The 27,465-nt window shown below is 36.4% G+C and overlaps 1 protein-coding gene and 1 long non-coding RNA gene across 2 annotated transcripts; one reads left to right on the forward strand and one right to left on the reverse strand.

The window, feature by feature from the left end:
* The first annotated feature begins 210 nt into the window (after positions 1–210).
* On the forward strand, positions 211–909 carry LOC141520113 (uncharacterized). The gene is made up of 2 exons (XR_012477546.1): positions 211–438; positions 749–909. It is a non-coding gene; the product is annotated as an uncharacterized LOC141520113 (long non-coding RNA).
* Positions 910–20,474: 19,565 nt separating this feature from the next.
* On the reverse strand, positions 20,475–23,230 carry LOC141522779 (olfactory receptor 6J1-like). The gene is made up of 2 exons (XM_074236237.1): positions 23,225–23,230; positions 20,475–21,482 (listed from the first exon to the last, which is right to left on the reverse strand). The coding sequence occupies exons 1-2, from the start codon at positions 23,228–23,230 to the stop codon at positions 20,475–20,477; spliced, it is 1,014 nt and encodes a 337-aa protein (XP_074092338.1).
* Between the last annotated feature and the right edge of the window lie 4,235 nt (positions 23,231–27,465).

The raw sequence follows: 27,465 nt of genomic DNA on the forward strand, positions 1-27,465 counted from the left end.
TGCTCCCAGAAATCTAGGGCTTGTCTGGGTACTTCCTTTCTGCAGGTCAAATTTCCCATCCTATGTCTCTAAAAGGAACAACTTCAGCTCTTCTTTCTTGTTTCACAACTGAGAGGTCTTTAATATAGAGGAGTCATTATGACTTCATTGTAGTCATGGAAAATCATGACCAGTAAGCTTCCCCCCCCCTTCTTCATTCTCTGACTCCCCCCTCCAGATCCCAGTAATTTTTTCCATATCTTCTTAAAAATGTAAATGCTAGAATTTCATTCTCCCTTAGCAGATATTTGACAAAGATGTTAACTTCCCTCCTTCTGATTCATCTGTATTCTATCGGCTCCAAGATCAGACTGCTATGTGAGCTTGTGGGATGTAATGAAGACATTATTCTTCTTTGATGACCTGGAGAGTTGGAGGTAAACATACAGAGCAGCCTGGGTGAGCAGACTTCCTCGAAGCCAACATACACAGCTGTTCTGTAGCCCCAGGGGTGTCCAACATCAGATAAACACAGTTTTTTTTTCATGTGGGAAATGTTGATATTAGCAGGGAACTATTTACAGCTGAGTTTCATTCAGGATTATGAGGAAGTGGGATAAGTTAACTCTAAATGTTCTGTAGGGATGATCACTGCAGGGAAGAACTCTAATTGGAGACATCTTTTTTTATAAACTCAAACCTGTTTGAGTATCTGGTATCTTAAACACTTGCCCTAGTCTTTGATATAATGTTCTATTTTATTCTTCAGGTCTTGTATCACCACATTGCTGACTTGCATTTTTGGAACTTGGATATACTTCCTGCCTCCTGGGTTACTTTGTTAGCTACTCTGACAACAGAATCAATTGCTTTGAATGACTTGTGCCTTACTTCTGGTCCTTCATCTGAATAAAATGTTATTGCTACAGATTTTCTTATCAAAATATGACTGACCTGTTGGCATTGGCACTACTATCTATACTATGAATATATCTAGGTTAAAACTCTTGGTTTTAACTCTAAGGGACAGAGAGAACAGAATGGGTAGGACTTACCTGAAATGGAGAAACAGACTGAATAGTTCATTTTTTGAATATATCCATAAATCTGGATATATAGGGTAAGACCAGACCATAAAGAGATTTGAGAGGCCAAGGAGTTTGGACCTGATAACAAAGGTGGCAGCAAAACATTATAGAATTCAGTTTTGTGGAAACTGGGATTGATCCCACAATATATTTTATGTAAATCAAAATAGAACTTGCAATAATTCTAGGTTTCTGTAGATTTCTTTCTTCTACAAGGAAAACTGATTTTAACTTATTAGTCCCTGAACAGTAGTTGGGATCTATATTTGGGGAACCTGTCATTACTATCATTTCATAATTCAATGTTTTGCAGACAATTTCTAAAATAGGCCTATTTATCCCTCAAAAATTAACCTGCCATTTTGAGATGATGCCACTAAATGGTGATGCCACCTCAGTCAAAAGATTCAAAAGGTACCGAAGGATTGTAGAAGGGCAGATATACTGATTTTTAAAAATCAATTGCTTGGGGAACTTAACTGTGATTCTGGACAAAGTTCTAGAATATACTAGGAAATTCAAACTATGAATTAGGGCAAAGGTAAAAAATAACATCAAATTAGATGACTCAAGATGAGAAGAAAAACAATAATAATGATGATGTCAACTGAATCTATTTAAATGAACTGCTTATAATGAAAAATGGAAAACTGAAAAAGCCAACTCTTTTTAATTTTCTTTCATCTCCCTTTCCTCTACAACTCTTTTGCTGTCCAGTGATACTGGCTTCTTTGTAGTTCCTCAAATGAGATGCTCCATTTCCTGACAGCAGGGTTTTCACTGACTGTACCTCATGCCTGGAATGCTTTTTTTCCTCAATCTCTTGAACTCCTTCAAGTGCCAGCTAAATAAAATCCTATCTCTAATCTCCCTGAATTCTAATGCCTTCCATCTCCTGATTATTTCCAGTTTGTCTTGATTACTTCTTATTTGTACTGTTAAGGAATGTTAAGGGGTCTCCTGAACTTGTCTTTTTGAGGTGCCATATTATCCAGAAACAATGAATCCAGGACATATGCAGGAAGTCCTGAATATGTCACAGATGAAGTCCTTCCCCACCCCTCTAAGCTGACATAATTTGTTATTTGCGTCCCAAACTGGACTCCTGTGTGTTTTTAGTAGTCAAGATAGGTGCTAGTCAGTCTGTGCTAGGCTGTTAAACTGCCTAGAGAAGCAGACCATCCTATTTTCATGGCCTAGCAGATCCAATGGAAAAGTTTTGTAAGATTATTTTACAAGAAGGCTCAGGGATAGGAAAATACTAGAAGAATGGAAAAAAAAATCATGGGTAATGTTGCTGCCCTAGATTGGTGATTGAGAGACCAGAATGATAACTAATTATCAACTTTTTCATCTTTATAAAATATTCAAATCTATGTGTATATCAGTAGTAAGTAAAATGTAAAACTTGCAAGTTTATGCCTTGGTTTCTATATGCCAGATCTTATATTTTCAATCACACCACTAACTGCAAGATATTGAGAATAACAAAAGATTATGATGCATTTATTATTTGCTTATTAAAAAAAAGATTCATTGGGCTGAAGCATCTCAAATGTTAAGATCATATAAGATTCCTTGACAAACATAACTATAAAGACAACTCAGTTCAATGATCCTCTAGTTAATAATATCAAAGAAGGCATAAAAATGGGAGATATATATATACTTACCAAGGCTATTTGTCACTATCACGGAAGATGTTTTTTTTTTAATCAGTAAAATATTTATCAAATATGTACTGTGTACTAGGCACAGTGCTAAGGACTGGGGATATGAAAAGAAGCAAAAAACTGTTCCTGACCTCAAGTTTGTAATCTAAGTCCCAAATGGAAGAGAGAGATTCCTTATATCCTTAATCTTTGGATGATCCTTTTTGCAGATAATATTGTGCTGGTTACTTCAACTTACATAACATTATTGTACTTTAATGAGATCTATGACTAAAACAGATTGTTCATACATTTGTCAAAATAATCTTCTTAAAATACAAGTCTCTTGCTCAAAAATCTCTAGTGACTCCTTATTTCCTTTAGGATAACCTTCAAACTCCTTAGCTCAAGAAACTTCCCTATGACCTCTAGGACAAAATGTAAACTCTTCAGTTCGATATGTACTCTTGTGTTCCAGTCAAAGCACACCATTTATAATTTTTCAAATTTGGCATTCCACTTTGTATATACTATGATAGGAACTATCTAGTTCTGGTCTTTGGCTGTTGACTTCTCTCTAAGCTGCAAGACACCTCAAAATGAAGATCTGAACACAGAATCTAGAGTGAATGGTAACTTGCTCATTGTTTCATCAGTGTATTTTACACTCTAAAGACTTGCACAAAGGAGTTGAGCTAAAACAGAAATTCAGGTTGTGGACAAACTATGGCACTTCTTTGTTTGAAATCATGGTCTCTTATATAGGGAAAAGTTAATTAGAAGCCTTACTCAGACCATGAAGAGCAGGCACCTAATTATTAAAATAAAAAGACTAAAATTAGTCATTCTCTCTCTACTTCCCTGTTATTCAGTCATTTTAGTTGTGTTTGACTCTTTATGACTCATTTGGGATTTTCTTGGCAAAGTTACTAGAGTGATTTAGTTTTTTTCTTTTCATTTCAATTTAAAGATGAGAAAACCTAGGTAAACTGCTTTAAGTGACTTATCCAGGGTCACACAGCTAGTAAGTGTCTGAGATCAGATTTGAACTCAGAACAATGAGTCTTTCTGATTTTAAGCCTGGCATGCTATCCATTGCATCACTTACCTGCCCCATATCCTTATTTTCTTTAAGATAACACACAAATTTCTCAGTTTAAGAAGGTTCAATCACTCCCTATTGCCTCTATGATAAAATTCCTATTGTAACTATTAACCCTTCAACAAATTACAATGTTCAAAAATCCCAATGTGGATCAGAAACAGGAGTTAACAGAGTATGCTTTGCTTCCCTATTGGTAACCTATAGGAACCCCCTAAACGTAAGGGAGAATCTCTAATATTTATCAGAGATGGAACTTTTCTTCTGCTAAAGGGGAAAACTTGGAAGGCATCTTTGGAGCTTCTCCATCTTTTGAACTTATTAATAAGAAGAATATGGAAATGAGAAGGATTTATATAACACTGGGATTTATATAACACTTTATGACTTACAAAACTCTTTACTTATAGGACCATTTGGTTTTTACAACCATCCTGAGAAGTACTATTATCTCCATTTTATAAATGAAGAAACCAAAGTTAAGAGAGAATAAATGACTTGCCCAAGCTCACAACTAACAAGCATTTGATTCAGGATTCAAACTCTGGTCCTAAAGACTTCAATTCCATTACTCTATTCACTGTGCCATCTTGCTGCCGCAAGAAAGTATTCCTGGTCATTGCTACCATTTTGAGAAAAAGAGAATTGAGCACATGACTCCACCATTTTGAGAAAAAGAGAATTGAGCACATGACTCTCCTTAGCTAAAGTAACAACAAGGGGCTAAAGCCATGATATGAAGGATCAAAGGAAAGACTTGGAGTTTGCCCTTTTATTATTTGAACAATTCACTTCTTTTGAAAATATAAATTTTTTCCCTTTCAATTGAGTACAAAAACTTGGGGAAGTATTGTAAAGCTACAAGCCCAAATGAGTCTCTGGGGCAAAAGTGAGACTTGTTGGCATTTCAGAGGGTATTATGTTTGGCCACCCTATGTTTCCCCTTTCAAGGAGAAATCTAATACATAGTATGATTCTTTTTTTTTTTTTTTTTAGGTTTTTTTATTTTTGCAAGGCAATGGGGTTAAATGGCTTTCACAAGGCCACATAGGTAATTATTAAGTGTCTGAGGCTGGATTTGAATTCAGGTACTCCTGACTCTAGGGCCAGTGCTCTATCCACTGTGCCACCTAGCTGCTCCTACATAGTATAATTCTATGGGTCTAGGGGACTGTTTAGCCTCTGGGGAAAAGAATAAGAACTTCATCAAAGGGTTATTGTGAGACATTTATGTATTTTTTATGAGATCAAGTTTCTTCTGAACCTCATATATGCATTGTCATTTTTAATACTTTCTTGGAAGATGGGTACCCTTCATATCTATGGACACTTTTGCATGAGTTATTCTAAGATTTCCCAGAGGCAACTCTAGGTGGGGGCAAAATAAGACAAAGAGAAATTATTTTAGGGGCTGCTAAAAGTAAAGTTAGAATCAAAGTCTGGAATTCTGGGCCACAGGTCCTATTTCTAAGAAAGTGCCATACAGTTTGGCATTTAATTATTCTTTAATTGTTATATTTATATAAAGTTAATTTTCACTCCAGTTTGATTTTAACTACTTAAAGGACCATATCTTCTAGTTTTGTATATATTACACATCCCTGTGGAGTGCTAAGAACATAGCAGATACTCAGCAAATACTTGTTTATTGATAACACAGACACTCAAGGAAAGTTTAAAGCTTTATATAGCTTACAGAACAATTTCTGTATTGTTCATCAATACACTTGACATAACATCATCACATTCCCCTACTGGATTACTGCCCATCAAGGAGCACCAATCGCATCCAGGGAGAGTTTTTGATATGAGCATCCTCTCAGCAGCTTCTAATAAGGAATTTTGTAACTATAAGTGAAGATAGTTGGGTGGAAAATTGGAAAAATATTTATAAGCCTGGGTCATAAATTCCATTCAGCTATCCAGTCTGGGAATTGCATTCCATTAATCATGTGCAAAAGTGTGTGACAGACATTGAATGTGCAGAGCTCCATATTCATACCCTTCAGTGTCTGCCTCTAAGGAGTTCAGAGCTTTGGGATATGAGGAGTCTTCACAGTACCCCCACATTTCATAGGTAGGAGGGTTGGAGGCACACAGTAGGAGTTCCTGTTCAGCTTATCCATAGAGTCAGAGGTAAATCTGGTGTGTAAACCCAAGTGTCTCAATATCCAGCTGTATCTCAATCAACTAAACTGTTCTGATAGTATGGCTCCTAGATGGCTAACCCCATCCTAATCCAGAGGTGGCTGGAGGCCAGCAACAAAAACAGAGGAGTAGTGATCCTATGGAGAGGGCACTAGGGAGTAAGAGCCATTCCCTGTATAATATTACCATTATTCTATAAGTTATCCTGTGGAGTGTACTCTAGGCTTTGCCCCAGCTGAGGAAGCTTCCTCTAGAGATAGCTGAGCTAATGAGAACTTTGTTGTAATTGTGACTTCCTTGCCCAAGTTTTCTAGGTGATTAAAGAGAGAGCACAATTAAAAGTGAACTTTACTCCTCAGGGCATGTGTTCCTGGCTAACTGATTTCCCTGTGCTTGTTAAAAGTTTTGAGTATCTGAATCTTGCCCTGCCTGGGCAGAGCGACAGAGAGAATGGCACAGAGCCTGAAGCTGGTTCCCAGCTACTATCCTTTAAATGCCTCTCAGTGAAGGCCAGTTTGGCCCCAGGGAGCTGAATGATATTTACCCTGAACAGGAGGAGAATTAGGGCACGGGAGAGAAGGATGGAATCTTGGAAGGATGTGATAGAGAAAAATATTCTTAAAATACTAATGTTTTAGATTTCCACTCAATTAAAATAATTAAAAGAAATGAAAATTAGAGTTCCTTTTAAAAAGCATAATTTAGGGGCGGCTAGGTGGCATAGTGGATAAAGCACCGGCCTTGGAGTCAGGAGTACCTGAGTTCAAATCTGACCTCAGACACTTAATAATTACCTAGCTGTGTGGCCTTGGGCAAGCCACTTAACCCCCTTTGCCTTGCCAAAAAAATAAAATAAAAAGCATAATTTAGACACAAAATTAAGTTATTTGATGATGTTTTATTTTAGGTAGAGGAAAGAGTTATGGAGTCAGAGGACCCAGTTTCAAATATAATACCATTCTCGGGTCATACAAAATTATCAACTTAAAAATTAGCCTGTTATATTTGATCAAATATTTAATTAATTAATTCACCTCTTAAAGACTAGAGAAGCATGGAATGAGTTGTAGGATCTGATGCTGAATGAAGGCAGCAGAATCAAGAGAACAATGTACACATTAACAGCAACATTGTGAGATGATCAACCTTGATGGATGCAGCTCCTCTCAGCAATTCAGAGAGCTAAGACAACCATATTAGATTGGCTATGGACAATGTTATCCCCATCCAGAAGAAGAAAAACAAAACAAAAAAAAAATCCTTCAGAATTTGATGAACACTTTACAAAAATTATCTTTTATATTTCTCTTTCCTTTAATTCTAATTCCTTATACCAAAAATGGTCATTCTGTAAACATGATCATAAACACATGTATGTACAATGTTAGCCTGACTGTTCACTGCTGAGGGGAAGGGGGTGGGAAGGGAAGGTGGAAGGAAATTTTGTAAATTAAAAATTTATATATGCACATGGATGAATGTTGAAAAAACTTTTATAATATGTATTTGGAAAAATAAAATATCAATTAAGAAAAGAAGAAAAAAATTCACCCCTTAAAAATTCCTAAACTTATTGAATTTCAAGTCCTGATTGCTGTGGCAGCACCAAGACCAAATGATTTCGAGGGCCTTATACAGTCTATGAACTGGATGTCCATATCCATTCCCCCCCACACATTTTGTGGGAATGGATTTAACAGATAAATTTATATGTAAGCTCACATCTGACAAACCTTGCCACTTCCCTGAAATCTGGTATAATTTACAGATCTAGTCATGTGACTTTGACATAATAAAATCAATTCCCCTCAGAAGTGGACAGACACCTTAGATACTATATACAACATTTTATTCTTGGCACAGAATCAATAAAAATAATAAAATAATGCATCATAAGACATTTATCATACAGCTGTGTGTCTCATAGCTTCAACAAAGCTGCTCCTAGAAAGTAAGTACATAAGCTATTTGAATCCCAAAAGTTTCAAGAAAGACCTAATTTATACTGTGTTACTGCTTCTCCTGTAAAGAAGTAAAGGAAAATATAACATACTCCCCAACTGATGTTTGACCCAATTCGTCCAGTAGAACTGGTTTCCAGATTAAGACTCAGAAATCTCTCAACCCAGGTTTAGTGTTTTCTCATAAGAGAAATTTGGGACATTTTTCTATTATATGTCCTGTTTCTAAGGAAATGCTGATCTCTAAGATTTATGTAAGCTTTTCTTCCTTGGGAATATTCTTGGGCTTTGGATTGGTGGGGAAACTATCAGTAGAAGGCTTCTATTAACTCAGTGGCTAAAACTTGTTGAGTAGTCTTCTTGTTGAGAAACTTTTCATGACCCACCCTTCACTAGCAATGTATGTGATGGAACAGAAATGTAAAAGGTGAGATGAATATAAATATGCAGTGAGGTTTAGTATTGTCATCTTTAGGTCACTTGATTTGTTTTCTGGAAAATTGAGAAAAGTCATCTCACTCTCCTAATTTTCTTTTTGAAGGCGACCAATTTTGAAATTCTCAGTTCTTGATCATACTTGGTCTTCTAACATTCAAACCTGTCCCTCCCACCAGACTCTATGACTCTTCTCATAAGAATCTTTAACCACTGGTAATACTTTCTGTTAGTCTCCTGAGTTATTTCCAGTTTCCCCAGGTTGTTATCAGTCATCATCACAGTAGGTTGAAAATTTTGTAATGAAATTCACAGTTCAAATGGAAGGGAGTGTTTAAGGTGAAGACAGTCACTGGCACTGTTAAATCAAGTTATCTCACAACAACCCTGAGAGATGGGATTGGAATTCAGATCTTACTGATTCCAGGCCCAGTATTCCATATACTGAGCCACCAATCACCTCTGTATATGCTCCTGAATACACTGAATTTCACCTGGTTTGTCACTTTGAGAAAAGTCATTTCATAAAGTATTAGAAAATTATGGGGACATTCCACAATCAAATAGATATTCCTTTTTATTTATGCTATTCCTAATAATTTGATTTGCCATCCTCTTGATGGAATTGGATCAGGTTATGGATTTTTAGCAGTTTCCATTTGATGCTAATTGCCTAATCTGGCAAGGCTAGTAATTTGAAAATACCATATACCAGGCCACAATACCCTGATAATCATGACAGAGCCTTGATTCTTTATTATTTTTTAATTAATTTTTAATATACTTTTTTTTTACCTTGGAAGGAGAGGTAGAAAGAGTAATAATTTCTTTAGGTATATTTTTTTTTTCTGGAAATTCCCGGAGCATTTCTTTCTTGGGTCTAGTTGAGTGAATAGTTGTGGCTTGAGAGAATTGGAGACACCTGGAATCAAATAAATTTTGTAGTCCCGTGGTCTGTGTGGGGAGGGCATTTTTTCCTATGTGGTATGGAACATGTCTTAGTGTTGCTGATATGGTGCAGGAAATGTGATATCTAGTTCTGGGGAGGCCATTTGCCATGGACCCCTTGAATACTGCAAATAGTAATATTCAAAGTTGACCAAGGCTACCCTGATTCCTAAGAAATGTCAGATTGTGCTCAGTTCACCATAGGATGATAAGAAATATGTGATACTAGGTTATGCCTGATATCCAGCATGTAATTCCCAGGCTCTGATTATAAAGACTGTCTATCAAGAGGCACATGTGACTTCTGCAGTGATGACTTATTTAGAAAATTTTCTGAGTTTTCTGAACTCATCAAGACTTGGACCCAGAGCAACTAGTGTCCTGGTGCTTCCATTTTGAGGAGCAGGAACATTTGGGATGACAGTCTTGGTAGACTGGGGGATGGCAAATGGAGGTCACCACACAGCAGAATCCTTACATTTCCTTTGGCTGATCATTCCACTAAGTCACACCCTTGGAGATCCTAATGCAAATATGTCCTTTCCAATGCCTCTTTGGTGTTAGTTTGGGTTGGGCCCCTCCAAGTTACATAGGCTTTTGTGTATTGAGGAGTATAAGATTTAGGATGAGAGTTTGGGCTGGATGTGGACTGTGCTTAGGTTATCAATACAATTGTGACTAAGAGGGATTTTTATCATAGTGAGTTACTTGATGAAATCTAACAGTTGTCAAAGATTCTCTAAAAACACTATTTTGAGAAAATCATCTTAGATTAGATTAGATTTGCCAAGGATCTCTAAACAGATTCATCAATGTTAACTACTTCCATAAGATGCCTGGGATAGAATGGGAGAAAGTATTGTACTTTCCCAGGATCAGCAAATCTGTTGGTTGGTAAATTTATCTATCTATCTATCTATCTATATCTATCTATCATTTATTTATTTATTTATTTCAGTTTTTTTGGCAAGGCAAATGGGGTTAAGTGTGCCCAAGGCCACACAATTAGGTAATTATTTAGTGTCTGAGGCAGATTTGAACTCAGGTACTCCTGACTCCCAGGCCGGTGCTCTTTCCACTGCACCACCTAGCTGCCCTGGTGGGTAAATTAAAAAAAAATTATTAAAAATCTTTTCCCCAATTATGTTTCTTTTCTTTCTTTTTTAAATCTTATTGAGGCAGATTTGAACTCAGGTACTCCTGACTCCAGGGCTGGTGCTTTATCCACTACACCACCTAGCCACCCCTTCAGCTAGGCAATTTTTAAGAGTCTGAGCCCACATTTGAACTCAGGTCCTCCTTACTCCAGAGCTGGTGCTCTATCCATTGTGCCACCTAACCCCACCCTCCCTCCAATTACATTTCAACATTCATTTTTAGGTAAGATTTTGAGTTTCAAATTTTTCTCCCTCCCTTTCATCCTTCTTCCCTCCTCTTGACAGTGAATAATCTGATGTAGGTTATATATGTACAACTATGTTTAACATATTTCCATATTAGTTATATTGTGAAAGAAGAATCAGAACAAAAGAAAAAAATGGGAAGGAAAAAATATAAATGATATGTTAAAAAGTGAAAATAATCTGCTTTGATCTGCATCCAGAGACTCTGGCTGTGGATGGCACTCTCCATCATAAGTCTTTTAGAATTGTCTCTGATTACTGTATGTCCATCATAGTTGATCATCATATAATGTTGCTCTTAATGTACACAATGCTTTCCTGGCTCTGCTCACTCACTCAGCATTAGTTCATGTAAGCCTTTCTGGACTTTTCTGAAATCCACCTGCTCCTGATTCTTTATAGAACAGCAGTATTCCATCACATTCATATAACACAATTTGTTCAGCCATTACCTAATTTATGAGCATCTCCTCAATTTCCAGTTCTTTGCCACTACCAAAAGAGCTACTATAATTATTTTTGTTCATGTAGGTCTTTTTCTCTTTTTTATGATCTCTTTGGGATTCAGACCTAGTAGTGGTATTGCTGAATCAAAGGATGTACACATTTTTATAGCCTTCTGGACAGAGTTCCAAATTGCTCTCCAGAATCGTTGGGTCAGTTCACAAGTGGTGGGTAAGTTTTGAGTAAAACATCAGAAGCATCCTGAAGTTCCTTTAGAGAGCTATCAAAGGCAATAATCATTGTGGCTGCCAATCAAATTGGCCAACAGATGGCCTATTTCATTGGTCAGTATACCACAGAGGCTGCCCTAAAGTGTCTGGAGTAGAATAATTTAAGTAGGAATCCCTAAATGGCATCAATTGAGCACTATGTCCCAGGAAATCAACATCCCAAAGTGCTCATTAAGTTTTCCCTATAGACATCCAGTTGGACTTACAGTGAGATGATCATACTGCCCCTGAATTGTGTCTTTGGCTATTGATAAGTTCACCACTTTCTGGAAAACTAGTATTTTGGATCTGTAGTTATGATAGCCGCTCTTAAAGTGTGCCCGCTCAGGTCCAGATCCCTCCTCACCATGATAATGTCTTGTTTCTGAGTGCTGTAAGATTTTATTGTTCTTTCTGGTCCCTCTGGTCACTGAAAGGTTCAGTTCTAGATTGGAACTTTAAGTTTTTTTCTGGTACTGGTTGAAGCCTACAAAACCAGAAGAAAAGGAAATTCTGTAGCTTCAAAGTTCCCATCTGATATTCCATCCAGCCTAAATTAATGAATTTGGGAATATCTTTTTAATTGGGAAAAGTGGTCACAGCAGTTATTAAAATGCTACAAATTAACATGTCCTTTGTCACTTTTAAATTGGAGGAGCTCTTTGAGAAATGATCCTGACAGGAAAATATTTCTGTTAAAGACAGTGTTGCTTGCCTTCTTTCAATAATTTTTCTCCAGGGTGTTTTGGGTGGTAAGGAGGGAACAGTCTATGGGGAACCAGGATCAGGAGTATTTCTAGATAAGGCTAGTAGGTCCCTCCAAGTTGTGAGATCAGTGATTATCAAAGGAGGTTAGTTAAAGATAGGGAGAAGCAGGAAGGCACCCAAAGTCTAGGCAGAGATTGTGACTAATTCAGGGGGATTAAGGAGGAGTCTTGGAGGGAACTGCTAGGTAAACACATTCAGATTAGACAGGTGAGGGATGCTAATCAGACTCTGGAGTTATAAGTATCTATATCCTCACGAGAAACCTAGTGTAGATGACAAGGAACAAAGGTTAAGAATTTAGGTAGGGGATCTAGATAGAAACAAGAGGCAAGAAATTAGAATGGATCTTGTATACAGGCAGCTAAGAGACAGTGGCTTCTCCTTTACAATGTTGGTGATTTGTATGTACAAAGTTACTTGCATGTTGTCTCACTGTTAGAAATGGAACTCCTTGAGGACGTACATTGTATTTTTGTCTTTGTTTTCCAGTGCTTAGCATAGTGTTTAAAAGCCAGACTATTGATAAGCATTTATTAAGCTTTTACTATGTGCTGGGCACTGTGCTTAGTAATGCTGAGGATGTAAAGAAAGGCAAAAGATAATCCCTGCTCTCTAAGAGGAGCTCACACTCTAACAGGGGAGACAACATGTAAGCAATTACGTACATAATTATACATAGAATAAATAGGAAGTAATCAGTCGAGGGAAGATACTGGCATTAGAAGGTTTTGGGACAAAGTAATAAATGCTTTTTGAGATAATGAAGACATATGGGATCAAAAGTCTTTTTCCAATAGATTAGTAGTCAAAGGATCCAAACAAATAGTTCTGAAAATGTTCTAAATCACTAATAAATAAGAAAAATGCAGATCAAAAGAATCTGGGAATTTCATATTAAACCTAGTAAATTGGGAAACATGATCAAAGTTGAGAATAGAGATGAAAACTTAGAGACCGTAAAAACAAAAGGTAGCAATAAAAATTTATTTAGAAAAAATACTAGATTTGGAATTAATCCTTTATTAGGATTTACTAACATAACTCCTGCTTAGGACCAGAACTCTTTCAGAACCCAAGTAGCACTGAACCTACAGGGGAAAGTAAGGAAGATCTGACTAGAATGGGAAGTGAGGGAATTCAGAGCAGGTTAATTTTAATGCAAGATTTTATCTTCTATCACAGTGAAAGACATCAATATATATTTTTTTTAAATGTTCTCTTCCATTTTGAAAATTATCTTTTCTCAATGAATAAAAATTTACTTTTTCTCTATTTTTCTTCCTAATACCCTCCCCCTCTCATGAAAGAAAACTCTTGTTACAAACATGCATAGTCAAGCAAAACAAATTCCTGTTTTGGCTAAGTTAAAAAAATATATACCTCTTACTCTGCACCCTGAGTTCATCAGCTCTCTGTCAGTGATATTTTATCATTAATTCTCTGTACTTATGGTTGGACATTGAATTGATCAGAATTTCTAAATCTTTCAAAGTTATCTCACGTATGGAAATTATTTTAAAGCCTCTTCAAGCATAAAACCTCATAATTATTTTTGAATTGGTATAGCCATTCTATGCAAATTCATACTTGTTGAGTGTCTACCATGAAGTTATCACGACACATTAAAGTTTATTAAATTTATAATAGTGGAACAAATTAGGGTTTGCAGATCCTATATTATTATCATCCCCTTTTATAGATGGGAAAACCGAACCTCAGAGGAATTAAAAGACTTGTCTAGGGTTACATACTTAATAAGTGTTGAAGCCTAGATTTGATCTAGTTATTTGCTGACTCCAAGTCTGAGGTCCATCCTATTATACTGGCTAGACACTGAAATTCAAAAGAAGTATATATATAATACAGTTATAATATTCAAAGAGTTTATAAATCTTGCTAGGGAGACAATTTATAAGCATGAGACAATTAAAGGATGATATAAAGTAACATTTAATAATCTGCTAAACTGAGGGAGAAGCAATGTAGAATAGAGGAAAAAGCCCTACCTCTGGAGTTATAAGTCCTGGTTCAAATCCGACTTTGGATGCTTACTACCTATATGACCTTGGGCAAAACAAGTTTCAGTTATATCATCTATAAAAGAAAGGGTTGGACTAGATGGTCTCTGAGGTCCCTTCCAGCTCTAGTACTGCGATCCTATGAACACCAGGAAGTTCCAAATATATGGTAGAGATGGTTATGTACATTTTTGAAGACATGATATTATCACACACTTAATAGACTACAATATAGCATAAACATAACTTTTATATGCACTGGAAAACCAAAAAGTTCACATGATTTGCTTTATTGCAATAGTTGTTTTATGGTGATAGTTTGAAACAATATCTCTAGGGTATGCCTATTTTGGGCAGTTAGGTGGCACAATGAATAGAATGCTGGGCCTGAAGTCAGGAAGAATCATCTTCCTGAGTTTCAATCTAGTCTTATAATCAAGGGAAGCAGGAGCTCTGGCTACAATTTCAAGACTAGGAAAAGCACTAGCACCTTTAGCCACTGGGAAACAGGGTCCTTTCTGGATAAAGACAAGAGGACAGACCTGGAAAACACTTCTCTCCCTGCATCAAAACAGCCTTGGATGCACTGAAAATTTGGAGATCCCCAGAACTATCTTTGAAAACAGCAGCATAAAAAACATGAATCTTAGAACTGTGCTTCCCCACCTCTGGGTGAGTAGAACCCAACTTTAACATAAAGTTCACAATCAAGAAATAGTTTGGATAAATGAGCAAACAATAATAAAAAGAACTTGACCATAAAAATATACTTATGGTGGTAGGGAAGACCAAGACATTAATGCAAAAGAAGACAACAATGTTAAAACAGCTACAAGCAAAACATCAAACAAAATTGATAATTAGATTCAAACTCAAGAAGAATTCCTAGAAGAGCTAAGAAAGAGATAAGAGTATTAGAGGAAAAACTGGGTGGGGAAAGAAATGAGAATGATGCCAGAAAATTATGAGAAGAGAATTAACATCTTGGTAAAAGAGACACCAAAAATACTGAAGAAAATAATAACTTAAAAAACAGTATTGACTAGAGTAATATGAAAAATTGCTTTAAATCACTTTTGAGTAGAGAAATGCAAATTAAAAGAGCTCCAAGGTACCACCTCACACCTCTCAGATTGTCCAATTTGATTAGAAAGGAAAATGATCAATGTTGGAGGGCATGTGGAAAAATTGGGACATTAAAGCATTATTGGTGGAGTTGTGAACTGATCCAGCCTCTCTAGAGAACAATTAGGTATTATGCCGAAAGGGCAATAAAAATGTGGATACCCTGTGATCCAGCAATATTACTACTGGGTCTGTATCTTGAAGAGATCATAAAAAAGAGTAGAAATCTTACATGTTACAAAAATATTCATAACAGCACTTTTCTTAGTGGCAAAGAATTGGAAATTGAGGGGACGTCCATCAATAGAGGAATGGTTGAACAAACTGTGGTATATGTATGTGATGGAACACAATTGTATTATATGAAATCATGAGAGATGAGATTTCAGAAAAGCCTGGAAAGACATGCAAGAATTGATGCTGAGTGAAATGAGCAGAACAAGAAAAACATTAGACACATTAACAACAAGATGGGGTGATGCTCAACCATAATGGACTTGTTCATTTCAGCAGTACAATAATCAAAGACAATTTTTTTTAATTAGGATTTTGCAAGGCAAATGGGGTTAAGTGGCTTGCCCAAGGCCACACAGCTAGGTAATTATTAAGTCTCTGAGCCTAGATTTGAACCCAGGTACTCCTGACTCCAGGGCTGATGCTTTATCCACTGGGCTACCTAGCTGCTCCTATGTGCCACCTAGCCGCCCCAATGAAAGACAATTTTTTTTTTTTTTAGGTTTTGGCAAGGCAAATGGGGTTAAGTGGCTTGCCGAAGGACACACAGCTAGGTAATTATTAAGTGTCTGAGCCTAGATTTGAACACAGGTACTCCTGACTCCAAGGCTGGTGCTTTATCCACTATGCTACCTAGCCGCCCCGATCAAAGACAATTTTAAGAGATTTGTTATGGATAACATCCTAATTCAGAGGAGGGACTGAAGCTTATATTCAATTTTTAAAAGTTCTCTTATATATTATGCCATTTTTTTCTCTGAAATGTTTTCTTCCTTTTTTTTTTGGAACTGATTCTTCTCTCACAACATATTGATCCATGTTTAGCATAGTTATAAATATAGAACCCATATCAGATTGCTTTCTGTTAGGAGGAGAGGGAGGGAGAGAGAAAAATTAAAAAACTTAAAACCTTGCCAAAAAAAAATTGGTAAAAACTACCATTGCATGTAGTTCACGGTCCCAAAACAAATAAATGAAATATTAAAAAAACTAGAATTGGCTAAATGGCAAAAGGGACATAAAAATTCACTGAAGAAAATAACTCCTTAAAAAGTAGAATTGGTCAAATGGAAAAATGAGATGAGTGAATATTTCCTTAAAAATTAGAATTGGGCAAGTGGAAGTTAATGACTCCATAAGACATAAGGAAACAATAAAAACAAAGTCAAAAAAATGAAAAAATAGAAGGAATATCCTAAATATCTTATTGGAAAAAAAACTGACCTGAAAAACAGATTGAGGAAAGATAATATAAGAATTACTGGACTACCTTAAAGTGATGATTTAACAAAAAGAGCCTAGACATCATATTTCCAAAAATTATCAAGGAAAATGGCTTCTATAATTTAGATTCAAGAGCAAAATGAAAATTGAAAGGATCTACTGATCATCTTCTGAAAGAGATCTCAAATTGAAAACCTACAGGAATAATATCATAGTCAATTCTAGAGATTCCAGGTCAAGGAGAAAATAGTTTAATCATCCAGAAAGAGACTATTCAAATTTCATGTACCACAATCAAGATCACACAAGTTTTAGCAAGCTTCCACATTAAAGAAGCAAAAGACTTGGTATATGATAGGCAAAAGATCTAGGATTACAATCAAGAATGAATTACCCAGCAAAACTGAATATAATCCTTCAGGGGGAAAAAAATTGATATTTAGAAACAAAGGACTTTGAAGCTTCCTCATGAAAGACCAAAACTGAATAGAAAATTTGACATTCAAATACATGACTCAAGTGAAATGTAGAAAGGTGAACATGAAATCAGAAGAAACTAAATATGTTTAAACTGTTTATATTCCTATATGAGAATATGATACATGTAGCTCCTAAAGACCTAATCATTTTTAGGGTAATTAGAAGGAATCAACATAGAAGGAGGACAAGGATGTAAGTCACCTATGTTAGGATGATCTTTTAAAAAAATGAAGGGGTGAGAAAGAGGGATGCATTAGGAAAAGGGGGAAGAAAGGGATAGAATGGGGGAAATTTTCTCATACAAACGAAGCAAGTAAGGAGGAACTTTTTAGTGAAAGAGAAAATGCAGGTTGGAGAGCAATGAATTCTCACTGGAATTGGTTCAAAGAGAGAATATATATTCTCATTCAGTTATGTACAAAAATATAACTTACCTAGTAGGGAAATAGGAGGTGAAGGAATAAAAGAAAAGAGAAAGACAATAATTAAAGGGAAGGCAGAGTAAGAAAGTCAGTAGTTAGAAGCAAAACAGACTTTTGAGGAGGGTCAGATTAAAAAGGGAGGTAGGTAATACAAGTACTCTTATTTATTCCCATTTTACAGATGAAATGAACTGAGGATCCAAGGATTTATATAACTCATCTAAGGTAAATGAAAGAAATAACAGTTTGAAAACCCCAGGAAGCACTAAGGATGTTTTTTTTTAGGGTTATCAGGGCTTGTTTTTTCAGAATTTTGTTTGTCTTTTGGGAATCCATCAAAATTCATCCCAAGTAGAAAGACCTTGACACAGTCTGTTGTGCATGACAAAGTGTAGATTTCCTTGTGTGGGTTCTGGGTCTGGAGTTCAGAGATTCTGGTGAATTAGGGAAGGTAAAGTCAATGGCTACCTTCAGTAAGGCAAGTTCTTTTCAAATGGAATCATTGAATCCTGGAAGTAGATCAACAGAGCAGACATTCTTGCACAGGTCCTAAATTAATATCAATGAAGAACTGATAATTATACAGAGCAGCATATGACTTTTCTTCAATTTATTAACTGACAGGTTCTTTCCACTACAGGTCTCAAAGACCATTATTCTCAGATACTATGATCAAATGGCCAGTTTTGTTGGGCAAGTTGTGGGGAGTCCCATGTTTGTGCAATTATCTGGGAAATGATGGCTCCTATAAAAGTGAATTTGAATCAGTTTTCCAGGTTATCTTGTAGAAGTGGGGTATTTGGAAGGACCTTCCTGATATAAGCTAAAAGCAGAAAAAGGTTGGTTAGCTCCTACTAACTGCAGGCTCTCTGTTGCCTTGGAAAATGGAGGTGAAACTTAAGTGTGAAAGTATCTGGTGATAATAAGGTTGGACAACTGTTTGTAAATTAAATGTAAGGTAAGCTATATTCTGAAGAGTCACAGTGAAAACAAGTCATCATAGGCATGGTCTAGCCAGTCTAGCCATAAAAAGGACAGGTCATGGAAGGTCAGTCATAAAAAGGACAGACAGAAGTAGAGTCCAAAAAAGAATAGAAGAGGAAGCCAGGAAAGGGTAGGATACTAATATGGCAGATTAAAAGTAATGACAGAAGTCACAAGGCAAGTATGATTTAAAAAAATGCTTTTAATGTTTTATTGACACTTTAAAAATCATTAGTCATTCCTAATCATTGCTTCCTCTAAGAACCTTCCTTTGTAATAAAGAAGTAATTAAAAAAATTCACATTTATCTAGTTCCTCAACCCAATCATATAAGTGCTATTTCCTTTTTCATTTTAAGTTGAGGAACGATTCAGAGATATAAGGAATTTGCCCATGAACATACAAGTACCAAGTATCTCAGGTGGTATTTGAACCCATATTTTTTAGATTTCAAGTCAAGTGGTCTCTCTATTAGGTAATCATATTGGTTATGTCAGGCAATATACAATTCATCCTTCCTATATGAATTTCACCATCAGTCCTTTGGCGTTATTATTGGTCATTACATTACTTAGAGTTCTGATTTTTTTCATTTTTGTTTTTCTTTACATCATTGTAGTCATTGTATAATTATTTTTTTGTTTCTTTTGTTTACTCTGCATTAGTTAATACAAATTTTCCAAGTTTCTCTGAATTCAATGTATTTATTATTTCTTATGGTACAATAATATTCCATTTCATTCATTTATAAACCCTAATTTGTTCAGTCACTTCCCATATCCCAAGGCACCTACTTTTTTTTTTCACTTTTTTTTTTTGCTGTCACAAACTGTGTGGCAATAAATGTTTTGTACATTTTGACTTCCTTATGCTATACCTAGTAGTGGTATCAGGGGATCAAAGATTATGTGTAGTTCTGTGATTTTTCTATCATACTTACAAATTGCTTCCCAGAACAATTAGGTCAATTCATATCTCTTTACCAACCTAAATTTACCTATCTGTATACTCTTTCTAACATTTATCATTTTCATCTTTTGTCATCTTTGCCAAATTATAGATGATATTCTTAGATGAAACCTCAAAATTGTTTTTAATTTGCCTTTTTTCTTTTAAAAAAATAAATTTTTATTGTTATCTTTTTAAAAATTAATTTGCATTGCTCCTATCAATGAATTGGAAAATTTTTTCCAGATAGTAATTGGCAGCTTACATTTCTTATATTGAAAATTGACTTTTCATATCCTTTGACCACTTATATATAGGAAGGATCTTCAATAAATATAATATTGAGAATCTGAGTTGATTCCACGAAGTGAAGTTCTCATTGGAATCCACTAGCCAATCATTTGAGAGCTTCTTTTATTTCTTGTGATTGCCTTATCTTTGGCAATTTGGAAGTCAGGAATATGAGCCCTTAGTCCCTTGAACTAACCAATTCTCAAGGAATGTTTCAACTAACCTAGCATGAATGGGATTGGGTCCAGATGGAGGGAAATACTGCTCCTATCCCTCTGCAGATATGGAGAGGAACATTCTATGAATGTGAGACAATTTGAGCATACAGGCTGAGAGGGAGAATTAGATAAGGGAAGCTTGAGAGTCTAATTATATGCTGGGCTGTCCTTTTTAATACCTCCATGGGGAAAAAACCCCTACCTCTATAGCATTAAAGTCTGCATCTCTACTGGTACAGACTTATGACCTACTCTCCTAATTAGGTTATTTATATGGTGCTTTATATGGGATTAAAAAATGGTCCTTGTGTGAGTGGAAAGAAGGATCTCTTCTCAGTGATCTTTTTTGGACACTCTGCTCAACAGTTCTCTTCCTTTTCCCACTAAAACTTCTCTGAATCCCACCCACAATCCCCTGAGGATCCCCTGTACAGTGTCATTGCACAGGGTGTAAATGAAAGGGTTGAGGAAAGGTGCCACCACACTGCTTATTATGGAGGGTATTTTGTTGATCTCCAAGGTTGCTTTCTGGGAGGGAGTCACATAGATAAAAGCTGTGATGCCTCCAGCTATCACAACAATCGTCAGGTGAGAAGCACAAGTGTTAAAGGCTTTTTTCCTTCCACTGGCTGATGGAATTCTTAAGATGGTCATAATGATGCAAGCATATGAATACCCAGTGAAAATTATGGAAAAGATAATGACTGTTGATGACAGCAGGAAATCCATCAGCTCAATGGATGTTGTGTCTGTACAGGCTAAGGCCAATAGAGGTCCACTATCACAGAAATAGTGGTTAATGATATTGGAGCCACAGAAGGGTAACCTGGAGATGAGTACTGTGGGGGAAAGAACAGATAAGAAACCACCCACCCATGAGAATAGAACCAGCCCAATGCATGCAGAAGGACTCATGATGGTGCTATACCTTAGTGGGTTACAAATGGTAGCATACCAGTCATAGGACATGGATGTCAGTAGAATAAACTTCACTGTCCCCAGGAAGAAGTAGAAATAGCACTGGGTGATACACCCAGCAAAGGAGATGGTCTTATCCCCAGTGGCCAAGTTGTCCATTACCCTCGGGGAAATGACAGAAGTGAAGAGGATGTCCAAGATGGAGAGATTGCAGAGGAAGAAGTACATGGGTGTGAAGAGGTTTGAATGAGACACAATGATGTAAATGATGAGGATATTTCCCAGGAGGGTAATCAGGTATGTGGGCAGAAGGAGCAAGAAGACTAGCAGCTCCACCTCTCTGCTGATAGGAAAACCAAGCAGAATTAATTCAATCACTGTAGTGGTCTGATTCTCCTTGTATGGTGAAGTTATCCTGGATCTCTCCCCATGAAGGAGCAATAGGAAAAAAATCTGTAGGATAGAACTGAATTGATGAACTCTTTAAGTTTTTTCTAAGCAACTCACAATAGGAAATTAAATCTGTTTTACCTTGGGTATCATAACTTTGGGACATACTAGAATGTTAAGAACTAGGATTTGAATTTTTCATGGTTTAAAGCAAGGGATATGGACAGGGTGTGTGACTGGACCAAAACCTCTTCTCTCCCAAGACCTCCCCAAATTCCCACTAAACATAACCTGTTAGAAAACAGACATTAAATCTTCTTAACTCTCTTCTATTTTCAGACCTCTTTATAAACAGTTAAAACTAACAGTAACCACACCTTACAGTTAGGAAATACACAAATGTTAGAGGATTTATGTTGTCCTCAAAAGAATATTGAGATAGGACTTTTAGTGTCATCGCTGCACTAACTAGTTCTGTGACCATGAATCAATCACTTTATCTCTCTAGATCTGAGTTTCCTCATTTTGGAAATGAGGAGTCAGACTGGACTTCTGGTCAGATTTTCATCTTTGAAATTCTATCATTTAATGACATGACAGTGGTTAAACAATGGTTGTGCCTTCCAGTTCCTAGTTCCCATTCCCTTCCCCTCCATCCCCACCTCAAAACTAAAAGGAAAGCTTATCCTATCCCTGTTTGAAGTAGCTACCTCAAACTTACTGGGTGAGTTTAATCTCTGAAAATTTTCATATATATATATATATATTAATGGAACCTATGATTTCAGCAGTGAAGTTCTTCCACCAGTGCAGATCAGCACTTTCCCCATCTTTTACATTTTTATCACTCTGAAGTTCCCTAAGGAGAGAGTTTTGAGGGTCAGCATTCCTTTGCTCTCACTGGATCATCAATCATAGATAAGGAATACCATCTAACTATAAGGAAATGTAGTGCTGTCAATCTCTCACAAGTATCTCACTATATTACTGTAATGAGTTGACTGGCATCCCCCAGAAGCTTTTCCCATCCCCTCTTAATTCCAGTGCCTTTCTTCTGTTTATTTATTTTCTAATTATCCTACATATTTGTTCATATTTGTTTGCATGTTGTCTCTCTTATTAGATTGTAACTCCTTCAGGGTAGGGACTGTCTTTTGCCTCTTTTTGTATGTTTGGTATTTTACACATCTTTCACATAGTAAGTGCTTAGTAAATGTCTTCTTGAGCAATTGAATTTATAATCTTTGAGAGTTGCTTAGGGGCACTGAGAGGTTAAGTCATTTGCCCAAGATCACATAGTCCTGATGTGTCAGAGGTAAGATCTGAATTAGGTCTTCTTGGCTTTGAGGCTGGTTCTATATCTATTCTACTACTACTTCCTCTCTTAGGAAAGCAAAGCTATTTATTAATGATTCATGTTCTTTTATTTTCACAAAAAAAAAAACTGCAAAAGGTGCATCTTAATTTATGAGTCAGAAGGCTATCTGGTTGCTTTCTATGATTAGTCCCACCTTGAGTCACCTTCTTATCCTCCTTAAACTGGATGCTGATGGAAACTCCACTTTTTTGTGTTTGACTCTGCTGGTTGTCTTACTGCTGTCATATATTTTCTTTATAGTCACCACTTGATCCCCAATAGATATTCATGGTAAAATATTTCATAAGCATTTATTGACTTTTTCTCAACTCATTTGGATTATCCACCCAACTTCTTTGACCTTGCATCAACTTTACAGGATCAAATGTTATTTGTAAAAAAAAAAAAAAGTGCTTACCATCATGACTGGCATAAAGCATACAAATACTCTCTTCCCCTCCCTTTATTTCTTGCTATAAATTCTTCCCTGACAAGTATGTGAGCCCTAATGGCAGCTTATTAGAAAAGCCTAATTAAATTTTATTTTTCTTACACACAATGCAAAAATTTGATCTTTGACTCTCACAAAGTCAGTCATGCAATCTGAGTTGGAAAGGAATAGTCTAACCTATATCTGAATTTTAAAAATTCCCTTTATAAGATTCTTGAGAAATAATCCAGTCTTTGTCTGAAGACCTCTGGTGAGGAGAAATCCATTACTTCTTCCAACTGAGTGCTGTTTTTAAAGTTCTATTGGCCTTGTCTGATATTTGGCTAAATATTGGAAGAGAGGCAGTGGGAATCATCCAGATTAAAATGTAATTGGGAAATATTTAACAAAATAAATAAAAATACAATAGAACACAGATAATGCTAAAATGTGATTTTCTAAGTCAACATGCCACCCAAAAGAGACCTTATCTATGGTTTAGTCTAGATACACAGAACTGTCTGATATAACAGGAACTTCTTACAGTTTCCTGCTATCTGATCAATTCAGGAACAAACACTGGAGCTTATTCTTTGAGGTGATTTGTTATTTCCCTCCCCCCCCCCTTTCTCTTCCTTCTCTTTAGAATTAGAACTGGAAATTCATTTCATCTTAAATCATTCTACCCCCAAGTTTCCCTTTCTCCTCTAAATCAAGCAACTCTGTCTTTGTTATGCCCTGATACAAAGTAAGTATATGGGTGTTGTTTTTTTTTTTTTAAGGCACTGGATTTTCCATTAAAAGACTTCAGTACAAATTCTGATTCTGCTATTTACTACTAGTTAGACCTAGGAAAAGTCACAAATGTCCTGGGCCATAGTTTCATTTGAAGAGTTAAATTAGTTGGACTAGATGGATGGACTAGATTTTTCAAGTTCTTTTCAGTCTTAAAGTCCTTATCTTAGCTTCAAAAGAGGGAGAATAAAAAATTACCAACTAGGCACCATGCTCTTTCCCTGCTTGAACTTCTATTTTGCAACTATACCATAAGATTTTAGAAACTGACAGGCCATCAGATCTTTAACAATTTTGATTCCCTAAACAAGAAACTTGAAATGCTCTGAAACAAGTTTTAAAAAAATAAATTCAAGGGGTGGCTAAGTGGTTCAGTGGATAGAGCACCAGCCCTGGAGTCAAATTTTGGGGAAACTACCCTCATCTTCGAGACCGATGAATTTGGGACACTGCCTCTTCTTAAAGGTGGAGACTGGTCTGCTAGTCAAGTCAGTAAATTTATTAAGCATCTACTATTATGGTAATTTCTGGAGATACAAGGGAGAGCAGTCCCTGCCCCTAAGAAGCTTCTGGTTCAAAGGGGAGACAACATGAAAAAAAAGCTATATATGGTGTAAAATGGGTGTATTTTAAGAGGGAAGGCATTAACATAAAGGACTAGGAAACATTTCTTGCAATTAGGACTTCTGTAATATTATTATACTACTTTTGGATGCTACTTAGGGCTATATTAGAAAGAATAAACCTAGGTCTTATGAAGGAGTGGGAGAGGAAGACTGCCAACTAGTAACTATTTTAATTTATTATTCTTGATAACTGGGTGCTAAATTCAGTTGTTTCTAAGGTGCTAAGGTGTACTATTAGCACCTTCTAAATGTGGCCCTTTGATGAAGCAAAGTTTTGATCATTTAGCTTTACCTATGGCTCCTCAGGTCCTAACCTGAGGTCAATATGTAAAGTATCAACATTATAATGACATACAGTTAAAATCTGTTATAAGGAGCCTCATTATTGTTTCAGTTATATTAAGGATCAAATCACATCCCTCAGGTGCATCTCTCTCTCACACACACTTAAGCATAGGAAGTTAAACTTTGCTGTTAACGGTGGTAAGCTTTTTCTCTTCAGTTACATCATCCCATTGTAATTCATATATAAAATCATCTTATTCTAGTCATTACATGTTGTTTGCTACTGAGAATGAAGGCCATTTTCTCCACTCCCTTGTCCAGGATAGCAATGTTCTTACTTCTGCAGAGAGAATTGAAAGCAGTCCCTTCTCAACTTTTTATTATCTCTAATAGAATCAGTAAATTTGAGACTACAAAATACTCACATTACCCTAACCGAGATAGGCAATGGCAGAATCTTGGATCCATTGTTCCATTGAGCAACTGGCTTGCAGGTGTTGCTGTTATTTTTGACCTCAGAGATCTCAGAATTCTAGGACCACCACTGCTTCCCAGAGGCTGCTGTATGGAGTCTTCCTCTGCTCTGAGTTGGTGGGTCTTGGGTCTGAGTACACTCTGCCCTGACAAGACAATGTAGAATGGGACCATGGGAACTTTGGACTTGGGTTATGGGACATGGCAGGATCACCTCTAATTGAGACCAGTGCATTGTTGATGGGAGGGACTATTCTCTTTCAGCAAAGGCACCTCTAGGACCCAATCAATGGAGATTCCTCCAGAGGCACAATTTAAAAACTTGTCCCCCAGCACAAAACCTTAGTGCAGTGCTCCTGAGGATTGCTCAAACATGTCTATACTGGAATATCAGCCAAGGTGAACAAAACTTCACTACTGCAGCCAAATCCCTTTTTCTTCTTCCTTTGAAAAATTTCTCTAATCTGTCATAGTATTTCCAGTTTGTCTCTTTCTGTTCTCAGTCTTACCACTCTACGTATAGGACCTTATGGAAGTATCTGGCTTGCAATAACAGACTTCCAACTTGTGTTACCTCCAGGCTCTTTCTCTCCAATTTATCTTATATTCCAGACTAATCTTCTAAATTGTCATATTTATAATGTTTAGCCAAACTCTATAGGATGATATCCAAGACTTTCTAAAATCCTGCCCCTTATCTAGCCTTGTTTCTTGTAACTCATAGCTAGAGTTGATAGGCCCTTGGTGTTGAAGTAGTCCAATCTCTTATTTACATATGAGGAAACTGAGGTCAGAAGTGAAGTAACTTACCCCAAGTTACACAGTGAGTAGCAGAGTTAGGATTATAATGAAAATCTTATGATTTCACATATACTCCCCTTTCTGCTGTATCTTTCCTGTTAATTGTTCATTGCAGTCAGATTGGTTCATTCTGTTTCCCAAACACTCTTTTGGCATTTGAGTTCTACTTCCTTTGTTTTGTTTTTTTTTAAATAAAGTTTTATTTGTTTCAGTTAATAAGCATTTTTTTCTCATTCTTAATTCCCCCACTGGAAGAAGTAAAAGAAAAAAATTCTTGTAACAAATATACAAAATCAAACAAATAAATTCCCTTATTGTCCAGGTTTAAAAAAAAAGTATGTCTTGGTCTGCATTTGAAGTCTATCACCTCTCTAAACATATTATATGAATGTACTTGGAGAAGCCAGATGGCCAATGAATAAACATCAATCTCTGCCCTCAATGAGCTCACACTCTAAAGGGGGAGACAACACACAGAAGGAAACAGGAAAGTTGCGGGAGGAGGAATGGGAACCCCAGGAGGTATCTGGCTCAGAGGCATCTTTTTTGCATGACCTTGAAAGCAGGCAGGGCAGTAGATGCAAAGAGGCGTGATCTGAATTCAGATTCTGCCCTTTGTAAAGGATACTGTGTTTCCAGAGGGCAGAGGAAGCTGAGGGAAGTGGAGTCAATCAGGACCAAGTGGCAGCATGGGGGTGAGTTTAGAAGTGATGAGCTTATCTTGGGAGGGGCATCTTGTAGAATGGAGCTGGACAGGGCAGCAGATGTTAAGACTGAGTGACCATGGGTCCATCACAGGTACTTAAGAAGTTTTTGCTGGCTTTGACAAAACTTTCTGTTTTTTTCCCCAAAGTTTACATACCTCCATAAACTGACAAACTTGTTAGTAGTCTCATAGGCAAAATTAGATTTGGAACTTTCCTCAAAGAAAAATACATCTTCAACCAAAGGAGAGGTTAAAGCTTCTCTCAAATAGCAGTTTTTGTTTGTTTGTTATTTATCTTTCCAATTATACATTAAGATAATTTTCAACATTCATTTTTTGTAAAGTTCTCCCTCCCATCCTTTCCTCCTCCCAACCTAGAATAGCAAGAATTCTGATAAAGGTTATACATGTACAACTGTATTTCCATATTAGTCATGCTGTGAAAATAAAGGATCAAAACAAAAAAAGAAACATGCCAAAAATGAAATTTTAAAGGTGAAAATAGTATGCCTAATAGCAGTATTTGAGCTTGGTGCTGGTGT

This window comes from Macrotis lagotis, chromosome 4 (assembly GCF_037893015.1).
Source record: "Macrotis lagotis isolate mMagLag1 chromosome 4, bilby.v1.9.chrom.fasta, whole genome shotgun sequence".
Lineage (NCBI taxonomy): Eukaryota > Metazoa > Chordata > Mammalia > Peramelemorphia > Peramelidae > Macrotis > Macrotis lagotis.